A 25,827-nucleotide genomic window follows, 5' to 3' on the forward strand; every position below is an offset into this window, starting at 1 on the left:
ACAAAATTTGCACTTAAATTGTAATATGCATGCAAGAAATTGCATTTTCTTTTCTTGATTTTTTTAATGGAAAATGGTTGTCAGTTTTAATGTGTGCGTGAGTAAGTCTGTGTTTGGATGTGTGAGTATGACAATTTTCTAAACGATTCAATAAGCTATAGAATTTAACTAAATTTGTCCCTAAATAAGTTTTGGATGCCGAAAAGAACACAGAAAAAAAAAACAAAACAAGTGCCGAAAAAACATTACATTTAAAATTTCCATACCGCTCGGCTTACAGCTAAATCTCGTACGTATAGTTAATAGATATATATAAATATAAATATAAATAAATAAGTTCCCTTACGCCTAGCGGATGCGATATGACATCCAAACTCCTTAAATCTGGAGCACCTGTCCGGAGTCTTCATTGTATTTGTGTATCTCTCTCTTTGATTACTTTTACTTTTACTTTTACTTTTCCTTTTCCTTTTACCTTTTCTATTATTTTCTCTATGCAATTTTACGACTAAATGCACCCAAAAAACAAAACACAAAAAAAAAATTGTAGAACGTTCAGCACCGAATCGAGCAGTTCGAGTATTGCATTGTTGCCCGATCTCTGATCTCTGATATCTGATATCTGCGCCATATCTCTTTGTCTGGATCCTGAACAAACAACCCGATTACAAAAAAAAAAAAAATAATAATAATCGTAATAAATAAATAATAATGGAAGGCATATAGACGTGGGCAACGTGATTTGATTTTGATTTCCATTTCGATTTTGATTTCGATGTCCATTTCGATGTCGATTCCGATTTCGCTGCTTGATTTTGATCATAATTACTGATCGCTGATTACTGATCACTGAACCGTTTCGTGTCCTGAAGTCGGCTGCCTCACTTGCTGCTGTTGCTGCTGTTGCTGCTGCTGCTGCTGTTGCATGTGTCGCAGGCGAAAGAGTCGCAGGGTCATCCAGGAGGCCAATGTCCCGGTCACCGGCATCGGCGTCTGCTTGTCCAGCGCCTCCTTTTGCAGCTGATAGCGATAGAGCAGGGAGCCGGCCACCAGGGCGGACACAATTGTCGCCGAGATAACAACGATGAAGAGGATGCTGAAGCCGGGCACCGGCATGCAAATGCCATAGACCACCTCCTCGCTGATCTTGCCCTGGAAGACGGTGACCGCCTCCTGCTTGGAGTCCGGCGAGAAGGCCAGATCGGCCTCGGATATGACATCGTATAGACCGCTGACGCCCACGTCGGCACTGCGTACCTTGCGATCGGATATGACCAGGGATCTACGGCGACGGCTCTTCGAGGTGCTACCTTCTTCATCTCCTTTTCCAACCTGCTTCTCCTCTTCCTTTTTCCCCTGCTCCTCAGCCTTTTCGTGATCCTTCTCCGTCTCCTCTTCCTTGTCGAAATCGATGTGATCTTCGCGTGGCTTCTTCAAAGCCTCCGCCTGTGGCCTGTACACGGGTCGCGGCACATCCTCATCCTGGTCCGTCCGGGGCTCCAGGGAGCGGGGACCCGCCATCGGCACACCCATGCGCTTTTGGGCCTCCAATTGCCGCGGACCATGTGGGAATTTGCCACTCTTCTTCAGGCCCAAGTACCGCTCGCCCTCGCCGCCCTCCATGTCCAAATCGGCCAGGTCCTCGTCGCCAAACAGATCGGAGAGATCGGCCTCCTCCTGCTCTTCGTGCACTGGCCGCGGCTTGAGGTGCACGCTCTTCTCGTGGCCATAGTCACCGCCATTTGAAGATCCTCCGCCGCCGCCGCCGCCACCGTTGAGCGTCTGCTTGTGATCGTGGATGATGTCCTCGTAGAAGATGTCGTGATCCGGACCCATGCCCATACCCATGCCCATGCCATGCTGTCCACCGCCTGGTGGCAGGGCCAGATCTCTGAGCAGATCGTTGCTGCTGCTACCCATCGCATCCGACATGTGCACATCCTTGCGCTCGTTGGCATTGGTCAGACCAAGTCCGAGGCCCAGTCCCAGCGACTCTCCGGATGCGCCTCCACCACCACCTCCTACTCCGCCCACGCCCGTATTCTGGCAGTGATCGAGGCAGCCATGGCGACAGATCTCCACCTTGCACTTGATGTGCACACTCAGCGCGTCGGGAAACTTGAAGGCGTGGAAGAAGGCGTAGGTGATCACGGTGGCCCTCTCGTCGGGAGCACGGGCCTTCAGGAAGCGTGAGATCATCTTGGGTCGCAGCACGCAGCCAAATTCATCCGACAGGTTGATCACATGGCCAGATCCATCGGAGGCCACGCAGGACTTTACACGCATGTCGAACTCGCCTGGAAGAGCAATTGGGGAGTGATTAGATATTGATATGGTCTATCTTGTGGGTATAGGAACGCTCTGCCAACGCTCTGCCGATAAACGCACAGGATGAACAGCGTTTCAAACATATTCATCGACATCTGGGGCTACGTAGTTCACTCACACTGATGGAAAATATCTAAAGATATTTAAAAAGATCTAAGGCGATCTAAGAAGATCTAAGGAAATCTAAGGAGAATCAAGGAGATCCAAGAAGATCTAAGAAAATCTAAGGAGATCCAAAAAAGATCCAAAGTAGATCTAAGGCAATCTAAGAAGATCTAAGGAGATCTAAGAAGACCTAAGGAGATCTAAAGAGATTTAAGAAGATCTAAGGACATCTATGGAGACATTAAAATATCTAAAAAGATCTAAAACGATCTAAAGAGATCTAAGGAAATCTAAGGACATCTAAGGAGATTTAAAGAGATCTAAGAAGATCTCAGGAGATCTAAAAAGGTTTTAATAAGATCTAAGTAAATCTATGAAGATCCATAAAGATCTCAGAAGTTCCAAGGAGGTCCAAGAAAATCTAAGAAGATCAAAGAAGATCTAAAGAGATGTAGAGAGCTCTACAGAGATCTCAAAAGACACCCAAACTCACCTCTATAATCGTTGATGGCCACCACAAGGGTCAAGGTGGATCCAAGTGGTACAATACCACTTACCGGTGGCGCCCAAGGACCCTTGCCATGCTGAATCTCCATCCAACAGTCAACGTTGTCACCTGTGAGATAACAACAAACGATTAACATCTCCTCAAATCTCTGTTAATTTTAAGAGCAATTACCTCGAAAATCGAGCTGGATAACATCGAGATCGGCAATCACCATCGGCGGCTTGGAGGCGGTCTTCTCGTAGTCATTAAACCACTCGCAGCGCAGTCGTTTCGCCTCGTCCCAAACTTCCAGCAGATCCTTGTCATACTGCACCACCACCTATTAAAGACATCGGATTGAATGACACACATTCTTCCCATGGTGCATAGTGAGGCCATAGAGGTAGCCAGCCACTCACCGTATTCTCGTAGAACTGTCCGTTGAGATCCGGCTTGGTGCCGCATCGGGAGTACGAGATGCGGAAGGAGAAGAACGTCTTGCCCGTCGAGGGCGGTACGTAAACGCAGCGCGGATCGCTGTGTTGTCCTTAAGTGATAAAAAAAAAAGAACACATTAATTACAACTGGATTTACCTAACAAATATACGCTAAGAAAGATGGCCCACCTTTGGAGCTGACAATGCCCTCGAAGGGATGCGAAAAGGTGAGGTGGACATCCATGTGATCCTTGCCGCACATCACCTCCAGCGAAACGATATTCGGCATTCCGTCTGGCCGCTCCATGGGCCACAGTTCATTACCAGCTATGACTAAACTAAACTGCAATTGGAATAGGTTAAGAGTTGGGCAGTTAGGTAATGCCAGTAAATTGAATAACTATGAATAACTATCCAAAAAATATAATTTCAAATATATATTTCCTAATTTCAACGCTAATGATCTAGATTGCCTACCTGTTGAAACATGCATGTACGTATAAGCTTCGTCGCTCTTTTTGTGTGTTTTCGCATAAAGTCGCAACTTGAATTTACTTGAATTCTAAGCGGACGATTGACTGAGAGATAGCTTCACTTATAATTACCAAAAAAAAAATGTAAGTATATACAAAAAAATACCCACGGCTTAAAATCAAAAAATTGTAATACAACTATTGGAAGATTTCATTTGTGGCTTTGATGATTGTACTAAGGGGTTTCATAAGCAATAGTATTATCGATTTCGGTTACAGCTCGGTCTCGATCTCAATCTCGATCTCTACCATACCAGACCCATCCTGAAATTCAATGGCCAGCCTTGTGGGTGGGCTCCTAACGGTTCCACTGGCACCTGGCACCTTGCACCTGGCACCTGGCACCTGACAAACGTGTTACCAATAAAAACGAAACGGCAATCCAGTCTCTCCAGTCTTCGTGGTCTTCAGTCTTCAGTCTCCAGTCTTCGGGGTCTATGGTCCTCGGGATCCCCGGTCTTCGGTCCCCCAATCCGATGGCCAATGAAGGCCAATCGAAATGGGAAAGCGAATTCCACTTGGCCTGCATCCGTTTGCTTGCGAGCAACTGGTATCTGCTCCAAAGGGAGGCATTCGGATCGGGAGGCCAAGTTGCGAGTTGGGGCGGTAGTTGCACCTGACATTTGCATATTTGCATACCGATACCTGCCCCAAACTGCCTTGCCACATGCCGCATAGATCAAGCTTCGGTTCGGTTCGGTTCGGTTCGGTTTGGTTCTGTTCAAATTGAGGGGAGTCTGATTGGGTTTCCTGACCCCTCCCCCCCCCCAAAAAAAAAAAGGAATTTGCATTTTCCCCATGCCGACCCGCAACCCCCGCAGTAAAAGTTGCCCAACTGGACGAGCCACCTGCCCAAGTGGATATAGCATAGTGTATATATAGTATCCAGTATCCGATCGGGCCTGTTGGTGCCACATTGTCTGGCGTCGTCGCAACAGACGAGAATGGAAATCAAGAAGCGAATGGATCGAAGCCAGATCTTCCAGTTAGATTACTGAATAAATTAGTTTATGCAGATAAAATGTAATTGTTTTACATCTTGATCAAGCATGTGCATGTAAAACATCTAATAGTATTTGCTAATTACAAATTATTTAAACGATTTTCATCATCTTTTTCTTGGAATAATAAATAATTATACAAAATATAACTTATATATAACAAAAAGTTCATTATATATTGCAAAACAACGTGTGAGCGATAATTGCTGAGTCAATAGGCGAAAACTTCTTAATTTTTCACTAAATATACATGCAAGTCCGACCACACTACGTATACGTTATATTGGGACATACAAATGATTCTCTTTATATGCATTTTTTGATTTATGTCGATGAGATTTTTCGTCGATATCTAATCTTCAAACCATATTTATAGTAAACAATATTATAATTATAAACTATATATACACATTTCTTTAATTGGTAAACTCACACTGAAACTAAGTCAATACGAATATTATCTATACCTAGCTGTTAGTTTCGTTTTAATGTGATGTGATCACATTGGAATTTTTTTGTTTGGTGTATAATGAACACAACCCTTTGGTCTAAAAACTGGTTTATTTACTTGCAATAATTTCTATCTAATCGGCAAAACAAACATGTCAAGTATAGCGTTTAATATCAATTTAAACAACTAAAAATAGAAGTATTTACTTATTATAATATGAGGCAATTTGCCTGTCCGCATCACAATCTTTTACTTGGTGAATGTTTAGAAGCCCCCAAACAAATGTGCTGACCCACAATGAATTCCCACTCATGCCCATTCCCATTGCCATGAAGATGTTTATCGCAGCTGCGACACTACACTGATAAAAAAAAATTGAATGGTTAACATAAATATCTGGCTATTGAATGAAAAGTTGTAAATTTCATATTTAATAACGTAATAATATAAAGTTTATAAACTGCATATTAAATAGCATTATTAAAATATAAAGTATATAGATTAATGTGAAAAATTTTTTTTAAGTTAAATGTGGTTTCACTTTAAAATTACATTTTTATACATTTAAATCGATACTGAAAATCTATTCAGACAAACATTTTTATATTTTCATATTTAAAATAAAATAGCTTAAAACTGCAATGGATGAAAATCAAAACAAACAATTGTTTTTAAGTATAAAGCAGTAGGGTTAACTCTGTTTTTTTTTTTTTACCAGTGTACGTATAATAATATTCTGGAGTGAATTGATCAAATGGGAAAGCTTTGTGCCGAGTCACGGTTACGCTACTACTATGCACTCCAAAATGCCGGCTGCCGGGAACGTTGTTTCTCATCGGCCGAGTCGTGTGTTGAAATAGAGTGTTCGCGATCGGAATCCGAATCGGAATCCGAATCCGAATCTAAATCGGTCGGAACTGGTCGGTATATTGATTGGGCGACGTATGTATAAATGCAAGTGGGTCGACAGAAAAAGAGCAGTTGTAGATCAGGTCGCCATCGCACACCAGCCGTCCCATTTTTTTTTATTAGCCATTATTCAAGGTGGAAAACTAAAAGCAAAATCAAAATCATAAAAAAAACCACAACAATGGATCGTTGGCTGAATCGCGTTGCCGTCGTCACGGGAGCCAGCTCGGGAATCGGAGCTGCCTGCTGCAAGGATTTGGTGGCCAAGGGACTGGTCGTGGTGGGTCTGGCTCGTCGCGAGGAACGGCTCAGCCAGCTGAAGGCATCACTGCCGGCTGATCAGGCCGGTCGCTTCCACGGCCGCAAGTGCGATGTGAGCCAGGAGCAGGAGGTGATCGACACCTTCGCCTGGATCGATGCCACCCTGGGCGGGGCCGATGTCCTGGTCAATAACGCGGGCATTGTCCGTGCCGGCGTGGGCATCACCAAGGAGGGCAATGCGGCGGATCTGCGTGCCATTTTGGACACCAATGTCCTGGGGGTTTCGTGGTGCACCCGTGAGGCCTTCAAGTCGCTGCAAAAGCGCAATGTCGACGACGGCCATGTGCTGATCGTGAACAGTGTGGCCGGACATCGGGTGCCCAACATTCCCGGCTTTACCATGGGCATGTATTCACCATCCAAGCATGCCATCACCGCTCTCACCGAGGTCCTGCGCCAGGAGTTCCAGAACAGCAAGACAAGGACCAAGATCACGGTAAGTGGACACTTTTGGATGACACATTAACAATTCCCATTACCATTGCCATTCCCATTTGCAGAGCATCAGTCCCGGCGCCGTGGACACCGAGATCGTCGACAAGGAGGCCCTCATCCATTTCCCCGACCTGCCCATGCTGCGTTCCGAGGATGTGGCCGATGCCGTCAGCTACTGCATCCAAACCCCACCAAATGTCCAGATCCACGAGCTGATCATCAAGCCCATCGGCGAGACCATCTAGATGCCCAGTTTCTGACTGTATTCGTAGTTTTAACGCCACCTTTTTCTACCCAATAATGATATTAATACGTATTTGATGAGTGTCTACAAAAAACAAATCTTTCAAGTGGGGGTACTATTGGGTTATGATCTAGTAAATTCTGATAATCAAACAAATTATTTATATACTGTCTGTTTATATCTGCCTCTTAATTAATTAGATTTCTTTCTAAACAATAACGTATTTACAAGAATTTGGAGATATTTTCAAAGAAATTATTCAAATATATATTTATATATTAAAAATATATTTTATATAATTTCTTATATTACATCAAAAATATATGTTTTCAAACTTTTCTCTCAGTTTTGGTATAGTATTGAACAAAAGTACAATAAAGAAATCACTTTAAATTCCTAGAAATAATCCATCTCATAATTCATTGAATTGTTGCTAAACTATAAATATTTTTATAAGAATTTTGAGATACATCCAAGGAAAATGTTTTTGTTCTGTTTCATTATAATTTAAACGTTCTAGATATCAATTTATTATACAATTCTAGAAAATATCCATTTCTTTTCTTATTGTGAGAGCTTTTAATAAAAGTACAGCAAGAAAACCTCTTGAGTTTCATAACAAATCACTGAATCATGACCATGCAATTTCACTAACCACTTTGGCAAGTTCACAAGGTTTGTTTTTTTAAATCGAAACATTTGTTTACAATTAATGTGGAATTGCAGTTGATAAGATAAAGTTGCACTTATATTTTTGTATGACTTAAGAGTATGGTTGTGTCTACTTACCATTAAGTGTAAGATAAATATACAGCTACTAAACCTAAGGTCCCACAGCCGTGTAGGGCCTTTCTGTGGGCTCCACATGATGGCGCTGTGGGCGTGGCGATCGGATCTGTAAGAAGGCGAAACAAAGCATGAATTTAGTTCGGGTTTTCTTTTGGTTTATGTTATGGGACTACCTCAATGGTATGTGTATTAGAATTCACCTCAGGCAATTAAAATGGAGAATATCGGTGGGTTCTTATCTACTTTTCGCTCTCCACCACTTTATTCATTTACTCACAGAATAAAAGGGTATATTGTTTTCGTTGAAAAGTAAGTAGCAGGTAAAAGGAAACTTTTTCATGTCTTTCGCGACAAAAATATTTCAAATCTAACCATTATTTTCAAAGTAATTAGCAAAACCTTTACTTTTTAAATATTTAGTGTGACCCTGCAGTTCGGCAGATGGCGCCACCTAAAACTCGATTGTTTTCTGAGATCATCATTTTAAAATTGGTTAGCTGAGTAACGGGTATCTTATAGTCGTGGCACTCGACTAAAGCGTTCCATTTTGACTGCTGAGTCATCGGCCAAAACAGTGGGCAATGAACAAAGCAAACAAAATACAAATCTAACAATGTTTTGTTTGGCACAGTACCTGGCTATTATCCATAAAATTTAAATTGCATTTAATTGTTGTAGCACAGTAGTGGAAAGTAGAAATTCAGATATTGGCCTCCCCAATCAACATAGCTAATTTAAACGCTTTCACTCCACTGTGCCGACATGTGTTATTCTACATCCATTCAAGCCAATCAACATTACATTCCATGTATTCAATTAATTGCAAGCTCATAAGTGATCTAATTCGAACAATATACTGAGTACAAAATGAGAAAATTTTCACAATTATGTTACCTTTTCGTAGGCAATATATCGTAGTATATATCCCATTGCTAAAAGGTCTGCTAATTGCAACGGATTAGGGTTTATATCGACAGTTCACCAGAACGAGGAAGTGCGATTTCGATTTGAATTCGACACGAATTCGTTTCGGTCAATCGCGGCCACAGGTTGAAGGAGCGAAAGTCGTGATCCGCAGTAAACGGAGCCACGAAAATTGCAGCAATTGCACTGAAAGATTGACTGATCCCCTAATCCCATTGCAATCGAATGCCTTGTTAATCGATGGTTGGAGGCATTCGAAAAGATAGTTAAGGTTAACTAAGATCATATGCATGTTTAATGTCGATTCTAATTGAAAGTTTCAACTCACTTCAAAATAAACCTTAAATAAAGTTGCTTTTTGTTTTAAGCGATATTTAATAAATTCCTTTTCTTCTGAATTAAAATATAGCATAGAAATGAAAAATGTTCAATGTTAGAAAGCCAAAGTAATTGATGCAACATCTGCTCTTCATTAAATATCCTTAAAACTTTATTTTAAAATAGTTTTGAATCAAAGGAATTGATTAGAAATTTATTTATTGATTATCAAATTTATTGTATACACAAAATTTAAAAAAAAGCTGGAAGTGTCATGAAATAATTCCACATGACTTAAATATACAGCCCAGTAGCAGACACTATTATCACCGAATTCTTAACCCAAATTCTTTGCCTTTTTCTCCTTTCTTCTGGGGCTTTCATCCTTTTCATCTCACACCCTTCGGAAATTCTCTAAATTTCCCTTTTTTGTGGGGCGGCACAAGAACACAGAGTGGGCGCGGTCACATCGTCATCGTCTTTATCATTATCGTTGTCGTCCTCCGACCAATTCATATGTTAAATATCAATTGTTAAGCATGCACCTTTTTTTTTTTTTTTTTGGTTTTTTTATACCCTTGCAAAGGGTGTTACAGGAGACATTTTTAACAATATAAAATATAAAGCAGATAAGTTGATCAGCAACAACAGGAGCATAATTGCAGTTAGAATATAAAGCTCCCATAGCAACAATCGAAAAAATAAATTAAAAAGTTTTACAACTTCGTTGTTTGAAAATTTATACAATTATACCCCGAAATTGTTCACTATTTGAGTTCAACTGTTTTTAATATGATTAAAATCCGAAAACGGTTTCATTAAGCTGCCATAGAACGATCGAAAAATGCATTGTTTTAAAGATATACGCATAAAATCCAAATAATAATAATAGCTGCAAGGGTATATAAACTTTTACTCGCCGAATTAAGCGAATTTAATTTTTTTGTTTTGTTTTTTATTTTTTTTTGGGTTTTTTTTTGTGTTTTCTTGAGCTGGTCGAACGAACCCATCGGGGTAATAAAGATGTCGATGCTCGTCATTAGCGCGCTGCTCGCATCCGGGGCCAGATCGCACTTAACCTGACGCCCCCCGGCCAACGGACTGGCCGAAAATTGGCCGGCCACGTGAAATGGCCACAAATGTGCGGCCACGAAAAGAAGCCATAAACAAATTGAAATTTAATAAACGGCCGGGCGGCCAATTTCGCCGGACCTGATCATCGCGAACGCGAACTTGGACCCGAGAATTTGAATCGGAACCCGGGGAACCTGCACTCGAGACTCCACTCTCGTCGATGTCTGTCTGCATCTGTCCGATGCATTCGATCACGGGAACCCCGGAGGCGCCATTTCAACATGGCAAATTGAGGTGCCTGAGATCGATGTCGACGGTGGTGGAGATGGGAGATGGAGATGGGAGATGGAGATGAGAGGTGGAGATGGAGATGGAGGCTAAGATGTGGACATGGCGATCATGAGTCATGGGGCGAAAATCGGACACGGCCCGTTGGCCGACCCACTGTCAAACAAATTCTCCACTCGCCCAATTAATTGAGACATCAAAAACTATGAGATGGCAGGTGTTTGGAAATTCAACACTCAAATAAATTCAATTTAATGGGAAAAATTGATATAGGAAAAGCTTAAGCTTTTGGTTTTATTACACAAAAAAAAAGCCTATACTATATATTTTGAAAAAAAAAGGGTTAATCATACATATGTGTGCCAAAATATATTTTCTTAATTCTAGGCAAATTTTTAAATGTTGTAATTTTGTTTTTTTGGGCTGATACTGATAACTATTTTCACGTCAAAAAAAAATTAAGCTGTAATATAAAGCAAGCTTAAACTATATTTTGCATTTCTAAACTTGTATTTTGTGCATTAAAACATTATATTATTTATTTTAGGTCAAGCTTAAAATAATTACTCAGAAACAATTTGTTAAGAAATTATACTCATTTAAAGAGATTTCGTGTAAATTTTGTTATTGATATTTTGCGTTTGTATTTGAGAGTAAAAACAAAAATTACCTTTTACCTTTTTATTTATTGGTAAAAATGAATTGTTGTCTTGTGACTATCAAATTAATACTTGCAACGTTAATCTTCATTGTATAAATCTTAAAAAATAAAAGTAATAACGATGTAATCGATAGAGTGAGTCATTAAATGCAGCAATTAAAACGAAAAATCACCTGCTGATTACTTTTTGATAGGTTTTGATTAGCACAGACAAACAATTCTCAGGCTAAATGGCCGAAAATTTCACTGCAAACTTTCCAATTTGTTCAATTCTTTCGCACACGGTCCCAAATAAATGCGATAAATATTTACCCGGTCGATTGTGCGTTGGCTGCTGCGGCACTTTCCCTGCTCACCAGATCGACCAGCAATTAAAGAGACGCCGGCAATCAATCAATCAATCAGTCAGTCAGTCAGTCAGCCAGTCAGCCAGTCAGCCAGTCAGCCAGTCAGCCAGTCAGTCAGTCAAGTCAAGCCCACAGCACTGCCTAGAGTAATAATAATAAAATCTCATATCTTGCCTCCTTTTCATTGTCCGATTTGTATGCTCACTTTTACCCAGGTGCGCTGCTGTTTTCAGCAGGTGAAAATGAAATCGGAAACAAAGCGAATTCGAATTCGAATTCGAGTTCGAGTTCGAGTTCGAGCTCGGACTCAGAATCAGATACAGATTCAGATTCAGTTTTGAGATTCGAATGCACGAAAAGATACATACAGACATATGATGGACAAGCCTTTGCGATTCAAGCGCAAAAATGCGGTCAGCGGAGATTCTCTCGCAGAACTGTAAATGAAAAGACGCGACCGACTCTATGTATCGTCGTAAATGGCCCAACGGTAAACGGTAGACGGCCGATATGCTTATTTGTCTTTAATTCGGAGCCAATTAATTTCTCCCCTCTTCTTTATTGTGAGTTCTTTTTTTTTTCGCCTTTCGTCTACGAAGAGTTTAAGAGTGAAAACTGGTCGGATTTGGGGAAGAAATTGGTTGGCAGCGCCCAAAACCAAAGGCCCAAACTGCGGCTAGACTAACTGTAACTCAGGTGCCGATTTGCATGTGGCGGTGGCGCCGGCGGTGGGCGTCCAATTAAGAGATTTAATGTGTGTATCTGGGCCTATTCACAGTACTTTTTAATAGTTTATGAATGAATCTTCACAAATAGGTATATGCCTTAGAGCATTATCTCTAAAAATAACATCTATTTTGTATATTTGCATCTAAACCGTTTCGAAAACTTCTTAGATAAATAACAATTTTAGTTGCATGCTACCATGTTTTATTAAAATAACTAAGATATAATTTTAATAACGTTTCTATTTAGGGGCAAGATTGATCCTCTTTAACTCACTGATTCGGGAATAATACAAATATTTATTAAAACGGGTAAGAATTAACAATAATTCCTAAGATACTGTCCCCTGCTACAATGATTTACTATTATTCTTATTAGGTCTTCTATTTAAGAATATTTCTTTGAGATACAGTAAAAACTGAATTAATTTAACCGTCGATATACATGTGTAAAAAATGTTTAATCTTAATGTCTACCTCGTGCAATAATATATCCTGTTTTAATATATCCTATATAATATATCCTGATACATACAATTATATTTACTGATATTGAAATAAAAGTATACCTTTAACCTCCTGTAAGATTTATTTTAAGAATATGTCATGTAATTTTGAAATGCCTCCTACCTTAACCTCCTACACATATAAGAAATGTTTTATTTTATACTGATCTAAGATCTAATCTTTATGGAAATTTCATTGGTACATTGTTAAAAATGAATACATTCCGTTGACCTCAATATCATATACATAAAACAATGTCTCCTAAAAATTCTTGAATATTATCCTAAGTCTATGGGATAAGGTATTAGCCTCCGATGTATCTATGTTCTTGGCAGTACGGATTAAATCCCGTGACTAACTAGCTAAATTTCTAACTATGCCAAAGTAATCGATAAATAACCAAAGGTAAAGAAATGATTTATTTTCAGGATTGTCTGGATAACATCCCAAATATACATAAGAAAGAATATATAATAATAATAATATAGAGTATTTTTCAAAGGCCCAACTCTTTGGGGAGTTTCATTTTTTTTTTTTTTTTTTTTTGTTTTTGGCAATATCTGGCAAAGAAAAGTAGCACCTTTCCCATGGCTGGGATCTGCTTGGAGACAGACAAGCCCCGACTAACTAGCAAACTCACTAACTAAGCCAAAGAAAGTGCGACGGAGCTTTCGGCCGCGTGTTGCACGCTCTAGTGGCGCTTAATTAATGACGCCGCCGCTGCCGCTGCTGCCGCTGCTGCTTGCTACTGCCACTTCTTCCACTTCTGGCGCTGCAATTAACAGTACCGCACTTGCAGCGGCGGGAGAAGCGGTGAAACGGAAGAGCGGAAAAGTAGAAGTTAACTCGACACGCTCCGCGGGATTGGCCCTCCATCTGCATCTCCATCTCTATGCCCACCTTATATAGACCAACCAAATCCGATCCATTCATTGACTCATTAACTATGCATTAAGTCAAATACAAAACGAACGAATCAAGTCGAAAGAAAATCGAAATCAAAACGAAACCAAACCAAAGCAAACGAAATCGAAATCAAAATCAAAATCGAAATGAAATTGTCGCATCAAAAGACGATCAATGCCGAACTTTGATTACGGTTTCGGTTTTCACTTTTCTTGTGGAAATGGAAATGGAAATGCCATGTGGAAATGGAAGTGGAAATGGAAATGGAGTTGGAGTTGCAGTTTGAGTTGGTTTCGGATCCGATGGTTGAAAATACCGATGCCGATGGCGCCGACTACGACCACTTTCGAATCAAATAACGGTCGGTGCAAAAAGGCAAACGGTAAATCACCTGCCCATGCTTCATTTCTGTTTATAAATTTTCTTTAGCGTTTTTGTTTTTTTTTTTTTTTCCGTCTTGTTTGATGAGATGTATACCGCCGAGTAGGTATATTTTTAGCTTCTGTTCGACCAACGACCACTAGCTTAGCTCCAGTGAAAAGCGCAATAATCACGATATAATGATAATGATGATTTGGCTTTGACTTTGGCTTTGGCTTTGGCCAATGGCTATGGGAAAAGCAAAGCCGAAATCAAAATACATTTTTAAATGGTTCACTTTCTTTAATTAAACTGGTTGCAAACCAGAGCCCGAGCCAGGCCACCTCCAAGCTAGCCACCGTTTTTTTTTTTTTTTTTTAAGCAAGTTTGTCCACTTTTGGCCAGCGATTTAATTTTTTCGGGCCGCAGCAGCACCAGCAGCAGCAGCAGCATTTCAGCGGACAATCGCCAAATGCAATTTTATTCGGTGTAATTAGACTGGTACGAACTGGCGCAGCAATTAAAGTCTGGAGCCACTTTATGCGATGCATAGATCCATTACGAACTTAAAGTTTTAAAACAAGCTGTGAACAGTCTGGGCGCTCTCAGTCGAGACTTAATAGCTTCAGAATATTAAATTTCAGCCAACTAGCAGGCAACAATTTGCCAGTAAATCTCATGGATGCAGAATGCTGAGGGTTGAAGTGAAGGCGGCACTGAGGCATAAGCCGAGCCAGACAAAGATGACATCGTTTCCCAGTTGTTGCAGCAGTTGTCAACAGCTATTCTGCAGCTGGAAACGTTCAAATGGCGCTGGCAAAGACCGAGAACGTGTCAAACGGCCCCTGACTCTATTCTCTATTCTCTATTCTCCATTCCCCATTCACCATTCCCATTCACCATACCATTCCTATTCCGTCCTCCGACAGTTGCAGCTATTCAAATTTGGGCCAGGCCCAGAGCCTGGGAATCATGGCTTGGAGACCCATTTGCAGCGAAACTTTTGTTTGGCAGTCTGTTGTCAACATGACAACTGCAATTGCCAACGGAGCTTCCACCTCCACCGACACCACCACCTTCGGCATCCAAAAGTACGACTCCCACCAGAGTCAAGTGCAAACAATGCTGGCCGGGAACGGAGATGAGGTGCTGATGAGGCGACTGTTTGGGATCCACGGCCTCTAAGGCAGTGCCAAAGCCAAAGCCAAAGCCAAAGCCAAGTCCAGCCAGCTGCTTATCATCGGATGCACAGCCCAAGTCGAGCCAAGAAGAACTTAACAACTTTATTGGGCATGTTTTGTGCCCACAGAGTGTTCAAGAGATGCTCGATATGCCATGTGCCCTTGAGTCATTTGGCACTCTTGGTGTTAAGAAGACTTTGGGCTTTTAAAGCCGTGTACTCAGGCTGCTTTACTTAAAATACAAATTTATCTAAAGCTAGCGAAAAATGTGATAGCTAAATTAAACTCACACACTAAACTTTTAAAGATCCTTTATACTCTCTTATATACAATATATCTTATTTCCTCTTAGTAAGTAATGCTTTTAAACCTTTTTACTCCAAAACATCAACAATACTTTAGCAAACTTGTTTAGTTTAAGACGATTCTGCTCTTTAAAAAAATAAACTTTTGGATCAAATTTAAAATAATAACCAGAAGTATAAGTATAAGTAAGTTCATATATGATCAAAATCAAATTTTGTGCTTAAGCTAAAGTTTTAGTAACCTAATGACCAGCTTTAACTTTCTGCTTTTTTACAACTGTTTTACAGTGCTAATTTGTAGCTTCCAAAGTAAAACTCTTACATATTTTGTTTTGTTGGAAAAATAAACCAAATAAAGAACATTTTTAATCTTTAGTGTTCAAGTGTAAGCTCAATCTCAATAGCAACTCTACTGTACATCCCAAAGTGTTTGTATGAGAGATCTTAGCTTGATGACCCCCATTAGGTCAATCAGTACTCTCACTTTTCTTAACCAGACTCCGAGTGGTTGGGGCATAGTTGCACTAAAGGCCGAAATGTGCCACGAAAAGTTTCCATTTCATTATTGGAATGTTTGTAGAAAGGCAAAGAACAGTTAGACGACCAGACGCCAACATCCCCCCTCCCATAACCAAATCTTGGCCAGTCTCCAACGTATCTTTGATGATGGCTGTATACAAATGAACATTCTGTAAAAGAAAAGGCTTGTCGACGGCGCTTTATCTGTATCCGCATCTGCATATTGTACACGTCTTCGTATCTGTATCTGTATCTTTATATGCATTTGTATCTGTAACTACTGTTTCTACTGTATCTACGATGTATCCGCGAATGGGATGTGAAAGAGAGACATCGGCAGCACTGGGAATAGAATTTGCTAGGTCGATCACGGCCGAAGCTCATAAATTATGCGTCATCGATGATCCAGAAATTCGGATTCGAGGCAATGAATGAATTTACGGTGAATCCAAAGGGGCCTCCATAGGTGAGTAAAAAGGGTAAAACCGCATAGGGTAACCGCCCCCACACCCCCATAATGGCTAAAGCAAATCATTTGAGGCCAAACAAAGAGATAGTCCAGCGCAAATAGACGCCGCCATGAAGATAGTTGCCGTTGCCCAATACCGATACCCAAAGCGATACCAATGTACCGATACCGATGCCGATGCCGATGCCAATGCCAATACCAATGCGACATCGACAACGACAACGACAACGAGACCCGCAAGTTGGCATTGCATTTATGGCCAAGTCGCGTGTTGGTTTGCTGCTTTTGCTGCTGCCAATCTGGCCTCCTGGAATTGAGTTTATTGTGCCACATCGGCGTGCTTTGGATTGTCGCACCAGCTTAATTAGAATTCGAAGTAGTTAACGGTGCATTTAATGCGCTGCTCCAAAACGAATCAAATGCATTAGCACCGCTACCACTCACTTCTTGGCCCGACCAGTTGGCCAATCTATTGGCCAGCTAGATCTGTTCTATTTATCTCTGTGTTCTCCGCAGACGTTCGCAGACTAATGAATAAAGTGCGGTGACGAAAGTTGTCATAACATTTAATCTGCAAGAAGGATGAGGATGAGCCCCTCGAAAGGCTGTCGCATTGCCATTGCCATTGCCATTGCCACACGACTCAATGGTGGGAATGTGGCCGGGAAAGGTGTCAAAACAGTATGTTAATAAACTTGTTTTCGGCACTCTTATCCCCGTGTGCTGTCTGTCTGCCTTGTATCGACCATCATCTTGCTTGTTTAATTAATAAGTCGATAAGTCAGGTGGGTTGCGGACTTAAAACGGTCTTGTTCAATCCTTTCCTCGGTTTTAATTCGCTGAATAGCTCTTATATTATTATTTTTATTTAACTCTTTAAGACCAAAAGTTGTCCTTGAAAAATTTATGGAACACTCTTGAAACAATTCCTGCTTCTAAAGAGGAAGCTTTGCTTATAGCCTTATAAAAACCTATGTACTAGCTGTATATTTATAATTAGATCATATAAAAAATATTTTCAAATTAATAGCCCCTTTGGTTGCCTTAGGCCAAGATCTATTTTAATATTTTCAATTCGTTTTGTTGGTGCTATTAATAAAAAGGTTTAATTAAAGTTGCGAATTACAGAGATTTGAGGATATCATGATTTACCTAATTACAACATATAGAGGTTTCTAACTTACCGATAAGGAGTAATCTTTCCGAAGGTCAAGACACAGCTGTGTGTGATACGTGATCTATCTCGTCTGCCGTGGATTCCTTATATTTCCGTGCTTTTGCGAAATCCCTGGTCTGCGTTTGCAAAATGCACAAAAAAAAGTGGCATAAAAATGTGTACAGAGTAGAGAGGACAGAAGTGAAATCGGAACAGAACTGAACAGAACGGACTGAACCGAACCGGACCGGACCGGACCGGACCGCCTAACACGTAACGCAAATAAAGAAGAATCATCAGCGGCAAGTTCGACTTCGAGTCCAAGAGAAGTCCGTGCTCATGGCGACTGATTGGTGATTAGTTGCCATTTGACAGGTGTATGTGATTCGGGGGACGGGCGGCGGTCGATAAATAGTGCACCTGTTGGGTGTGTGGGAATTATGATCCGGCAGATGACGTTGCTACTTTTTGTGGGTCTCTCTGATTGTTATGATTGTTATTATGTATGATTGTTATTTGTTCCACACGTTGGGGGGGGGGGGGGAAACTTTTGAAAGTGCCAGCCAGCCGCCAATGCAGTGCATGCAACACCTTTGATTTTGATTTCGATTCTGGCCAGGCTGAGAAGACACTCTGCAGGCGGAGATAAAGAAGAATCGGTAGAAGAATCAGTAGAAGAGGTGCGCGCAAGAAGCGGAGGCAACAAGCTAGCCGCATTTGTGCTAATTGGGAAAATTAGAAAGCATGAAATGCTCGGCTGCATTTGCTGTCTAGCTGGTTAGTCGGCTCCACTGCAAGCGTATAAAGATGCAGAAGAAGCAGATGCTGGATAGGCAGAGACTGGATGTTTCATAGAACTCAAAGCTGGTAAATGAAAAGTCATGGATGTTTCACAAGGCCTAAAATTCTACAAGCTTCACACAAAGCAGCAAAAATAGATCAAGACACTGGAAAAGCAAAGATTGGGTATTCTTAATTTAGTGGGATCTACTGTGGTGCTGTGGTGCTGTGTGCTAACGAAATAACAGGTTGCTGGAATGGATAATCCTGGAACATAGACTTAACTGAAAAAAGAATAAAAAGATCAAGACTCTAGGAAGCCAGAGACTTAAGATATCACAGAACTCAAAATTTAATTGGATCTACTAAAAGCAGAAGAAAATATAAAGATACTGGATTGGCGAATCCTGGATGTTTCTTCACACAAGTTAAAATTCAATTGGCAGTAAAAAAAAAAAAAATACAAAAAAAAACATCTCGTTGTTTTTGGTGGAAGCAACACTCACTTCACTGGAAGGTTCTTCTTTACTCTCTTCTCGTTCTTTCTCTTTCTCGGTGTCTTGCTTGTAAGCAAGTAACGGTAACAGCAGCGGCAATAACAACAAAAAAATATGCACTGACACTCGTAGGCACTTGGATGTTTCTTCGTATTATTTATTTTATTATTTATTTTTTTTTTTTTTGGTTGGTTGGTTTTTGGTGTGTGTTGAGCACACTGGGGATCACGGATCACACGATCACGGATCACGACCGGGAGCAGCAGCACGTGTGGACTCGGCGAGTGTCGAACGCGAAATACGCGAGCCAGCCAGGCGATACTTTCTTTGGCCTCGTAATGTAACTGTCGGGAACAGCAGCCGCAGCCGCAGCCGCAGCAGCAGAGGCAGAAGAAGCAGCGGCAGCAGAAGAAGCAGCAACGAAGAAGAGAGAGGCTGAGAGGCACACAGAAAATAATATGACATTATGTTCTTTTTGATATTTTTTCATACCATATTAGACCATATATATTTAATACAAACTATATTATTAAGACTACATTTATTTTTAATATATATTTAATAGAATATCCAAAAATATTCAAAAAATATCAATAGATACATAACTTCTTTAGAAGATAATAATCACATTATAAAATTCATTTTGCTAACAGGTGCTGTCTTAAGTTATGAAAGTTCATCTTGGCTTGATATGTAGATAATGTTAAAAGGTAAATAATCAATATCAAAATATTATGATTATTTTGAGACCAATAAATATTAATGACCTTATAAAATATCCAAATATTAAATATATATCTTTGATATTGCATACTTATAAACAAAAACGTAGAATAGTATGTAAAATAAATATTACCTGAAAGTATCTCGTTTCTAATCTAGTCTCGTTCGGTTTTTTTTAGTGTGCTGAGAAGCAAAGAAGCAGGCGAAGAAGAAGAAATTTAAGGCAGAGTAAAATGGACAAATACACAGGTAAGCTCTGCCAGCGTCGACTGCGACTGCGACTGCGCGCCGAGCTTTTTACACCTGCGTTGGCAGCTGCGCAAATGAGCACAGCTCAACAGCCAGAGACAGAACTTGTTGTTGCTGCCGCTAATCAAGCGGCCTAATGACATACAATCGCCTGCCAATTAGTCGACCAATAAAAAAGTATAGCAATCCAATAAAATCCGTTTGGCCGCCCCCCCAATCTGCAGGAGATCAAACTCCTGGTGGAGACGCGCTACACAAAAACGCTGGCAGCGCTGCCGGCGTCTTGAATTTGGCGCACTTGAACTTGAACTTTTAACGCGATCGTTTCAAAAAGGTGCAACAAATTTCCGACTTATTGCATACCCTTTAAAGTGGCCTTACATTTAATAATTTATCATTGGTATTGGGATATTAAAAGGTAAATTTAAATTATTAATTAAATGGAAAACCACAAGTACTTCAATTAAGAATACTAGGTATACCCTTCTAGACGTTATTAAAATTTCAGTTAAAAGTTTGCGACGCAATGAAGGAGAACTTCCGATCTGGCTAGATCGACTCTCCTAGTCATGCTGATCAAGAATATGTCTTCTTCATTGCATTGAAAACTTTTAACTGAATATTATTATTTCATTATCTGCAAAAGTATAAAAAAAAGTTTTATAGTCTGCGGTTTGCCTCACTTTACAGTTTATCACTCATACGTACTGTTGCCTTCGATCAAAAAATGTATTCCAACTGACATAACGGGTCGTATAATTATTTTTTGCTAAAACTCTAAGATAAGATTGAGGTTTTCTGTACCACCCGAATGTACACAATGTATGTACGTATGTACACATGTATGTATTCTTTTTCAGAAATGTAAAAACATTGCATACGAAAACCAGATAGACCTAACCCAACCTACTAATCAATATACCCTTCGTACCTAGGACCATTCAAAAGCATTTGGCAAAAGCTGCACATGCTGGGCGTAATATTGTAGCCAACTTTTCAGGTGGGCAAGGTGCATAAGTTACCTGGTTAAATTTTTGGTGCTGGGAACCGATGATCTGCCGGTTCATAACGGTTAAACAGTTTTCGCCCGTCGTTGACAACTAATCAAGATGGGAACAGAAGTTGATCAAAGCTGATTTGAGCAATAAACAAAAAATTCCAATTCCGTTTCCTCTGGCGCGCGTTGGCTCCATCTCGTTCGCACGCACATCGGAATTGGCAAGCTCGCCATCTCACATGCACACATATACACAATGTGCAACGGTTTCCAAGCAGCTTCTTCTTCTTCTTCTTCTTTGGAGCTGCTTTTCTCCTCATTTGTTGTAAGTGTTAGAGAGGCTGGTCCTCGCTCTCTTTCTCTTTCTGCATCTCTCTCTCTCTCTCTCTCTCTCTTTGTAGACTGGGCGCATTTAAACGGTAAACATCATGAATGCATTTGGAAAGTGGTTGTGTTGTGGTTCGTGGTGTTTGCATTTTGCATTTCTTCGCATTCTTTTCTGTTTATGTGGCTATGTGGCTGTGTTGCATCGCACAATTGTGCCAACAACAAGGCGGAGAAATGAGTAGAGCTAGCAGAAGAATCAGAAGAGGCAGAAGCAGAACAACAGCAACGGTAATACCCACCGAAGACGGCGTTTTCATTTCTGAGAATTGATTGGCCGTCGCGCCTGCATACTCCACACGCCACTGCCACTGCCACTGCCACATCGGGTTTTTATTTAATACCCTCTAATTTAAAGAGCCGCAGGTATGCTGTCTTTAGCAGAAGAAAACGTAAGAACATACATACTAAACCAGAAGACCGCTTGCCACAGATGATGCTTAAATAAGTTATAGTTTATGTTTAATGGCTTCATGAATAGCAAACTTAACTACACAGTGTTTATTTGAATGCGGTTGTTTCTTGATACAATATTTAATAACCATTTTTGTTTGACTTTTTAAGAATTGGTTTTAAAACATCCCCAACATATAATTTTAATTGACTTACTTGAAGGAACCCATTAACCTACCATAATGGGCGTATACATAATTTTCCTTAACAAGTTTTAAAAATACATTTATTAAGACTTAGATTGATTACTGAAAGTAGCCCCTTAATATTGGTTTATATATATATTGTGGTATTCACATATTTATCGAAAATTAGAGAAATTAAATATTTTGAGCCAATTATAGCAAAAGCTTGAATAAATTTAAATCTATTTAAGTTAAGCTACAGCATCTCAATTTTCTACAATTAACAGCTAAATGTTTCTGTGAAAAATACATTGCATTTTAAGAAATTATTTAAATGTATTGGGCTATTATACTATTAAAGCCAAAGAGCCTTTTTAAGGAACAATTTGACAAAAAAAGCTAGTATATCAGTATGAAAGGGTATTTTTGTGGTGTTGCAAACTCTATTGGAGCCTTTGGACCGGTGTTTTTTTGTACTTTGCTGCATTCCTCTGGATTCTGTACCGCTGCAGCAGGAGCACCTGTCGCTACTTCTCCCAGACCAGACTGCTGTTGTTGTTTGCGCTGAGGCCATTGCGATTGTGATTAAATAACGTTTGACTTGGCGGGCGTTCTCCTGGTCGCTCAGAGCTCCATCGAGCCACCGCTGGCTCCGCTTGGTCCGCTTGGTCCGCTTCATTAGCTCAACATGGGTGCCAGTGCCGAGGCAACAAAGTTGTTTGTGTTCCAGCTCTACAACTGCTACTCTGCGATTCTCCGATTCTCTGATTCTCTGTTCGCGTTCTCATTCCCATTCCACGCATGCGCAGTCCACTTTTGAATTTGGCCTCTGTCTCCGTCTCCGTCTCCGTCTCAGTCGCTCGTTCTTTCTTCCCACTTGGCGTGTTAACTATCGCCACTGCCTGTTTCTAAGACAGGCATTGGCACACTTTGTCTGCCCCGCACCGCCCCGCCCCGCGCCTCCTTCACCCTCACCTCCACCTTTACCTCCTCCCTTTTCACCTGCCCCACCCCCTCGCCACTCCTTTTGCCACCATCACTTTAATTCGTCAACGCAATCCTAAAGCTGTCTCAATATCCATCTTGATCTAACTGCTGCAGCTTTCGGTGACACTGAGAAAAATTATTATTGTTTTTAAAAGAGATCACTTTTTAATATCAACTTCAAGGGTCTTGAGTTCCAAATTGAACCTAGTTCATAGATTAATTTTGTTTTACCGTAAATAAATGCAATATAAACAAGCTTATTAGCTTGAAAATAAACCTGCCTAAGTATTGGATTCCTCTTGCAGATATTGCATTAAGATACTGCGACACTGAGAGAAGTGTGTATTGTTTTTGGTAAAGATCAATTTATAGTCCTAATATTGCAAGACATTAGGTTTCACAAAATGTTATCGAACTTAAGAGATAAATTTTGAAGCACCTATATTAAATTCAAAACGAAAGTCAAATATCTTGAGCTTCTCTTTCAAAATATTGGACTAAGATATTGCATTAAATCGCTGCTACTGCTTTTGGCGACACTAAGACAATTTTATATTTAACAACATTTAATAAAAATCATTAAACCAATTGTTCATAACTTAAAAAAAAATGTAAATAATAATAATAATAATAAATTTATTCATTAAGTCAGTAAAAATTAGATGGAATACAATTTTTTTTCAGTGTATTCCTCGTACTACAGCCTGCCTCTATGGTCGCTCAGTGCCAATTTGGCTAAGTCGGCTACTTAACTATTTTTGTCATTTCGCGGCAGATGCTGCTCCATTTGGGCGTGCGCGCGTTTATCTCTGATTTTGTTTCATGGCACGTTGTCACCCAGTCCCCCGATTTCTTGCCCCCCCTACCCCCTACCCCCTTGGTTCCATCCGCGCACCTGGTCGATTGACTTGTGCCCAGCACCTGTGACTCAAATTACGGCCCTAGCCATTCGTCACCAGCAACCATCGTGACCCAGAAGCAAATGAATGAATGTCTCCGTAGACAGACTCTTCCATTGTCATCGCCATTACCACCATCATCGCAAGTGTTGTTGTTATTAACAGTGTTTTTTTCTTTTTTTTTTTTCAACTAGAGAACGCGATACCGCCTTTGAGTTAATGTTGATGCTAATTTGCCAGCATTATGGGTTAGTGGGCCGGTCGATGGGCCCCATCGAGATGAATGGTCGACGCGTGCTGCATTTTGGTTCATTTGTCGTCTGACACTAGGAGCTGGTGACCCCGAATCGTTAAGAACGTATAAGATCCGTATGTGACTAAAGTTAAGGACTCTTATTATGATGTCGGATCTAACACTTAAAATTGGGAGATGGTGGCTCTCACTTAAGTGATTCCTAACAAACTAAGAATCATTACAATATTAACACGTCATCGTTTATAACATAAGTAAGTTCAAAATATGCAAGTTAAATTTGACTTTTTCTCTCTCCGAACTTAACTGATATTGCAAGTGGAATTCTAACATAGCTATTTAAGTTATAGCTATTTCCAATGGTTATGTTCTATACATATGTTCCGGCTTTTATCTTCAGTTCTAAGCAACCTAAAGTATTCAATTTGTCAGCATGCTAATCGGAATCTGGTGACCCCGAGCCGCCTTCAATGTTGGGCGGTAGCTAAGTTTATGTGCGTTGGTTGGGCTTTGGACTGCATTTCCAGCCAGCCCCCACAGATGGCTGATCGGTGATGGCGAGATTGGCAATGGCAATGGCAATGCCGTTGGCTAATAGAACTGGCATTGGGACCAGAACGAAGACGAGACTGACACTCAGACGCTGGACCGAAGCTGAAGCCAAAACAGAGACTAGAGACAGAAGACTGAAGACTGAAGACTGAGGACTGTGGACTGAAGACTGGGCACTGGTCACTGGAGACTGGGGACTGGGGACTGGGGACTGGCAGTTGTTAGGTGGTTATCTGGCCAATGCCATATAAGTCGAAAAATGCGCAGTTAGGCAATCAATGGCCGGCGATCCGGCGACGTTACTTGGGCCCAGGGATTGGCGCGGAGGTAATCGCAATTGGTTTTTAGGCTTGGACTTGGAGTTGGGATCGCAGTTGGACTTGCAGTTGAAATCGGCGTTAGGAATCCGCAATGACACTGCCCCAGTGTCTCGGCCTCGGTTGCTTTGTGGCAAAGTGTGTGAGATGATTGGCAACGGTTTGTTGCTTGGCCAGCTTGCTTACCTGCTTACCTGGTTACCTGTTCACTTGCTCGGTTGCCCATTTCCTACCTGATCGGTGGGTTGGAGGTGCCGCCACAGACGCAGACGCAGACGCAGACGCAGGCGCAGACTGTGACCAGCCGGCGGAGCAAATACCGTTTTGCTGAATAAATACAAACAGCAACAACAACAACAACAGCAACAACAAAAAGACGCACAAAATCACTGGCCGACAAGTGGGCAAAATCACGCTTGAGAAACTCGACTACTTGATGCCTTATAATAAAAATAGTCTCCAATTTTAACAATGAGCTAAGCAGACAGTGCAAAACATAAACAAAAGTTTACCAATTATACAAAAATAATAAATAAATAAAAATAACTATGATTTTTGTAATCTAAATCCAAATATATGTTTTTTGAAGCAGGCCTAACGGTCATTGAATTATAAAAAAACTATATATTTGTGTAAGCGCTTAAAATATCTTTAATTTGTAGTCTAAAAACTTATTTAAGCAAAAAAAAAAATAAAGCCCCATATCTTTTTTAAATCAAAAGGCCATTTAAAATAATATATTCTTTTAAGCGGACAAAGATTAACGGACATAAATAGGTGCTTCGGCACTTCTTAAATCACTTAAACTCGATATGTGTGAGTATGGTAGTG

The 25,827-nt window shown here is 40.6% G+C and overlaps 3 protein-coding genes across 3 annotated transcripts in view; 1 reads left to right on the forward strand and 2 right to left on the reverse strand.

Annotated features, from left to right (window-relative positions):
* LOC128264075 (midnolin homolog) overlaps positions 1-22,542 on the reverse strand; it is a 165,031-nt gene extending 142,489 nt beyond the window's left edge. The window contains exon 1 of the mRNA XM_052999384.1: positions 22,534-22,542. The gene's annotated coding sequence lies outside the window, so the exon portion shown is untranslated. The remainder of the gene's footprint in view (positions 1-22,533) is intronic.
* Positions 706-19,375, reverse strand: LOC128264079 (uncharacterized). The gene is made up of 8 exons (XM_052999391.1): positions 19,067-19,375; positions 17,809-17,917; positions 8,041-8,146; positions 3,547-3,700; positions 3,340-3,467; positions 3,113-3,260; positions 2,927-3,049; positions 706-2,297 (listed from the first exon to the last, which is right to left on the reverse strand). Exons 3-8 carry the CDS (start codon positions 8,116-8,118, stop codon positions 847-849), a joined length of 2,082 nt encoding a protein of 693 aa, XP_052855351.1. The 5' UTR covers positions 8,119-8,146; positions 17,809-17,917; positions 19,067-19,375; the 3' UTR covers positions 706-846.
* LOC128264094 (farnesol dehydrogenase) lies at positions 6,308-7,378 on the forward strand. The gene is made up of 2 exons (XM_052999426.1): positions 6,308-7,008; positions 7,073-7,378. Exons 1-2 carry the CDS (start codon positions 6,433-6,435, stop codon positions 7,250-7,252), a joined length of 756 nt encoding a protein of 251 aa, XP_052855386.1. The 5' UTR covers positions 6,308-6,432; the 3' UTR covers positions 7,253-7,378.
* Positions 22,543-25,827: the final 3,285 nt, after the last annotated feature.

This window comes from Drosophila gunungcola, unplaced genomic scaffold (assembly GCF_025200985.1).
Source record: "Drosophila gunungcola strain Sukarami unplaced genomic scaffold, Dgunungcola_SK_2 000057F, whole genome shotgun sequence".
Lineage (NCBI taxonomy): Eukaryota > Metazoa > Arthropoda > Insecta > Diptera > Drosophilidae > Drosophila > Drosophila gunungcola.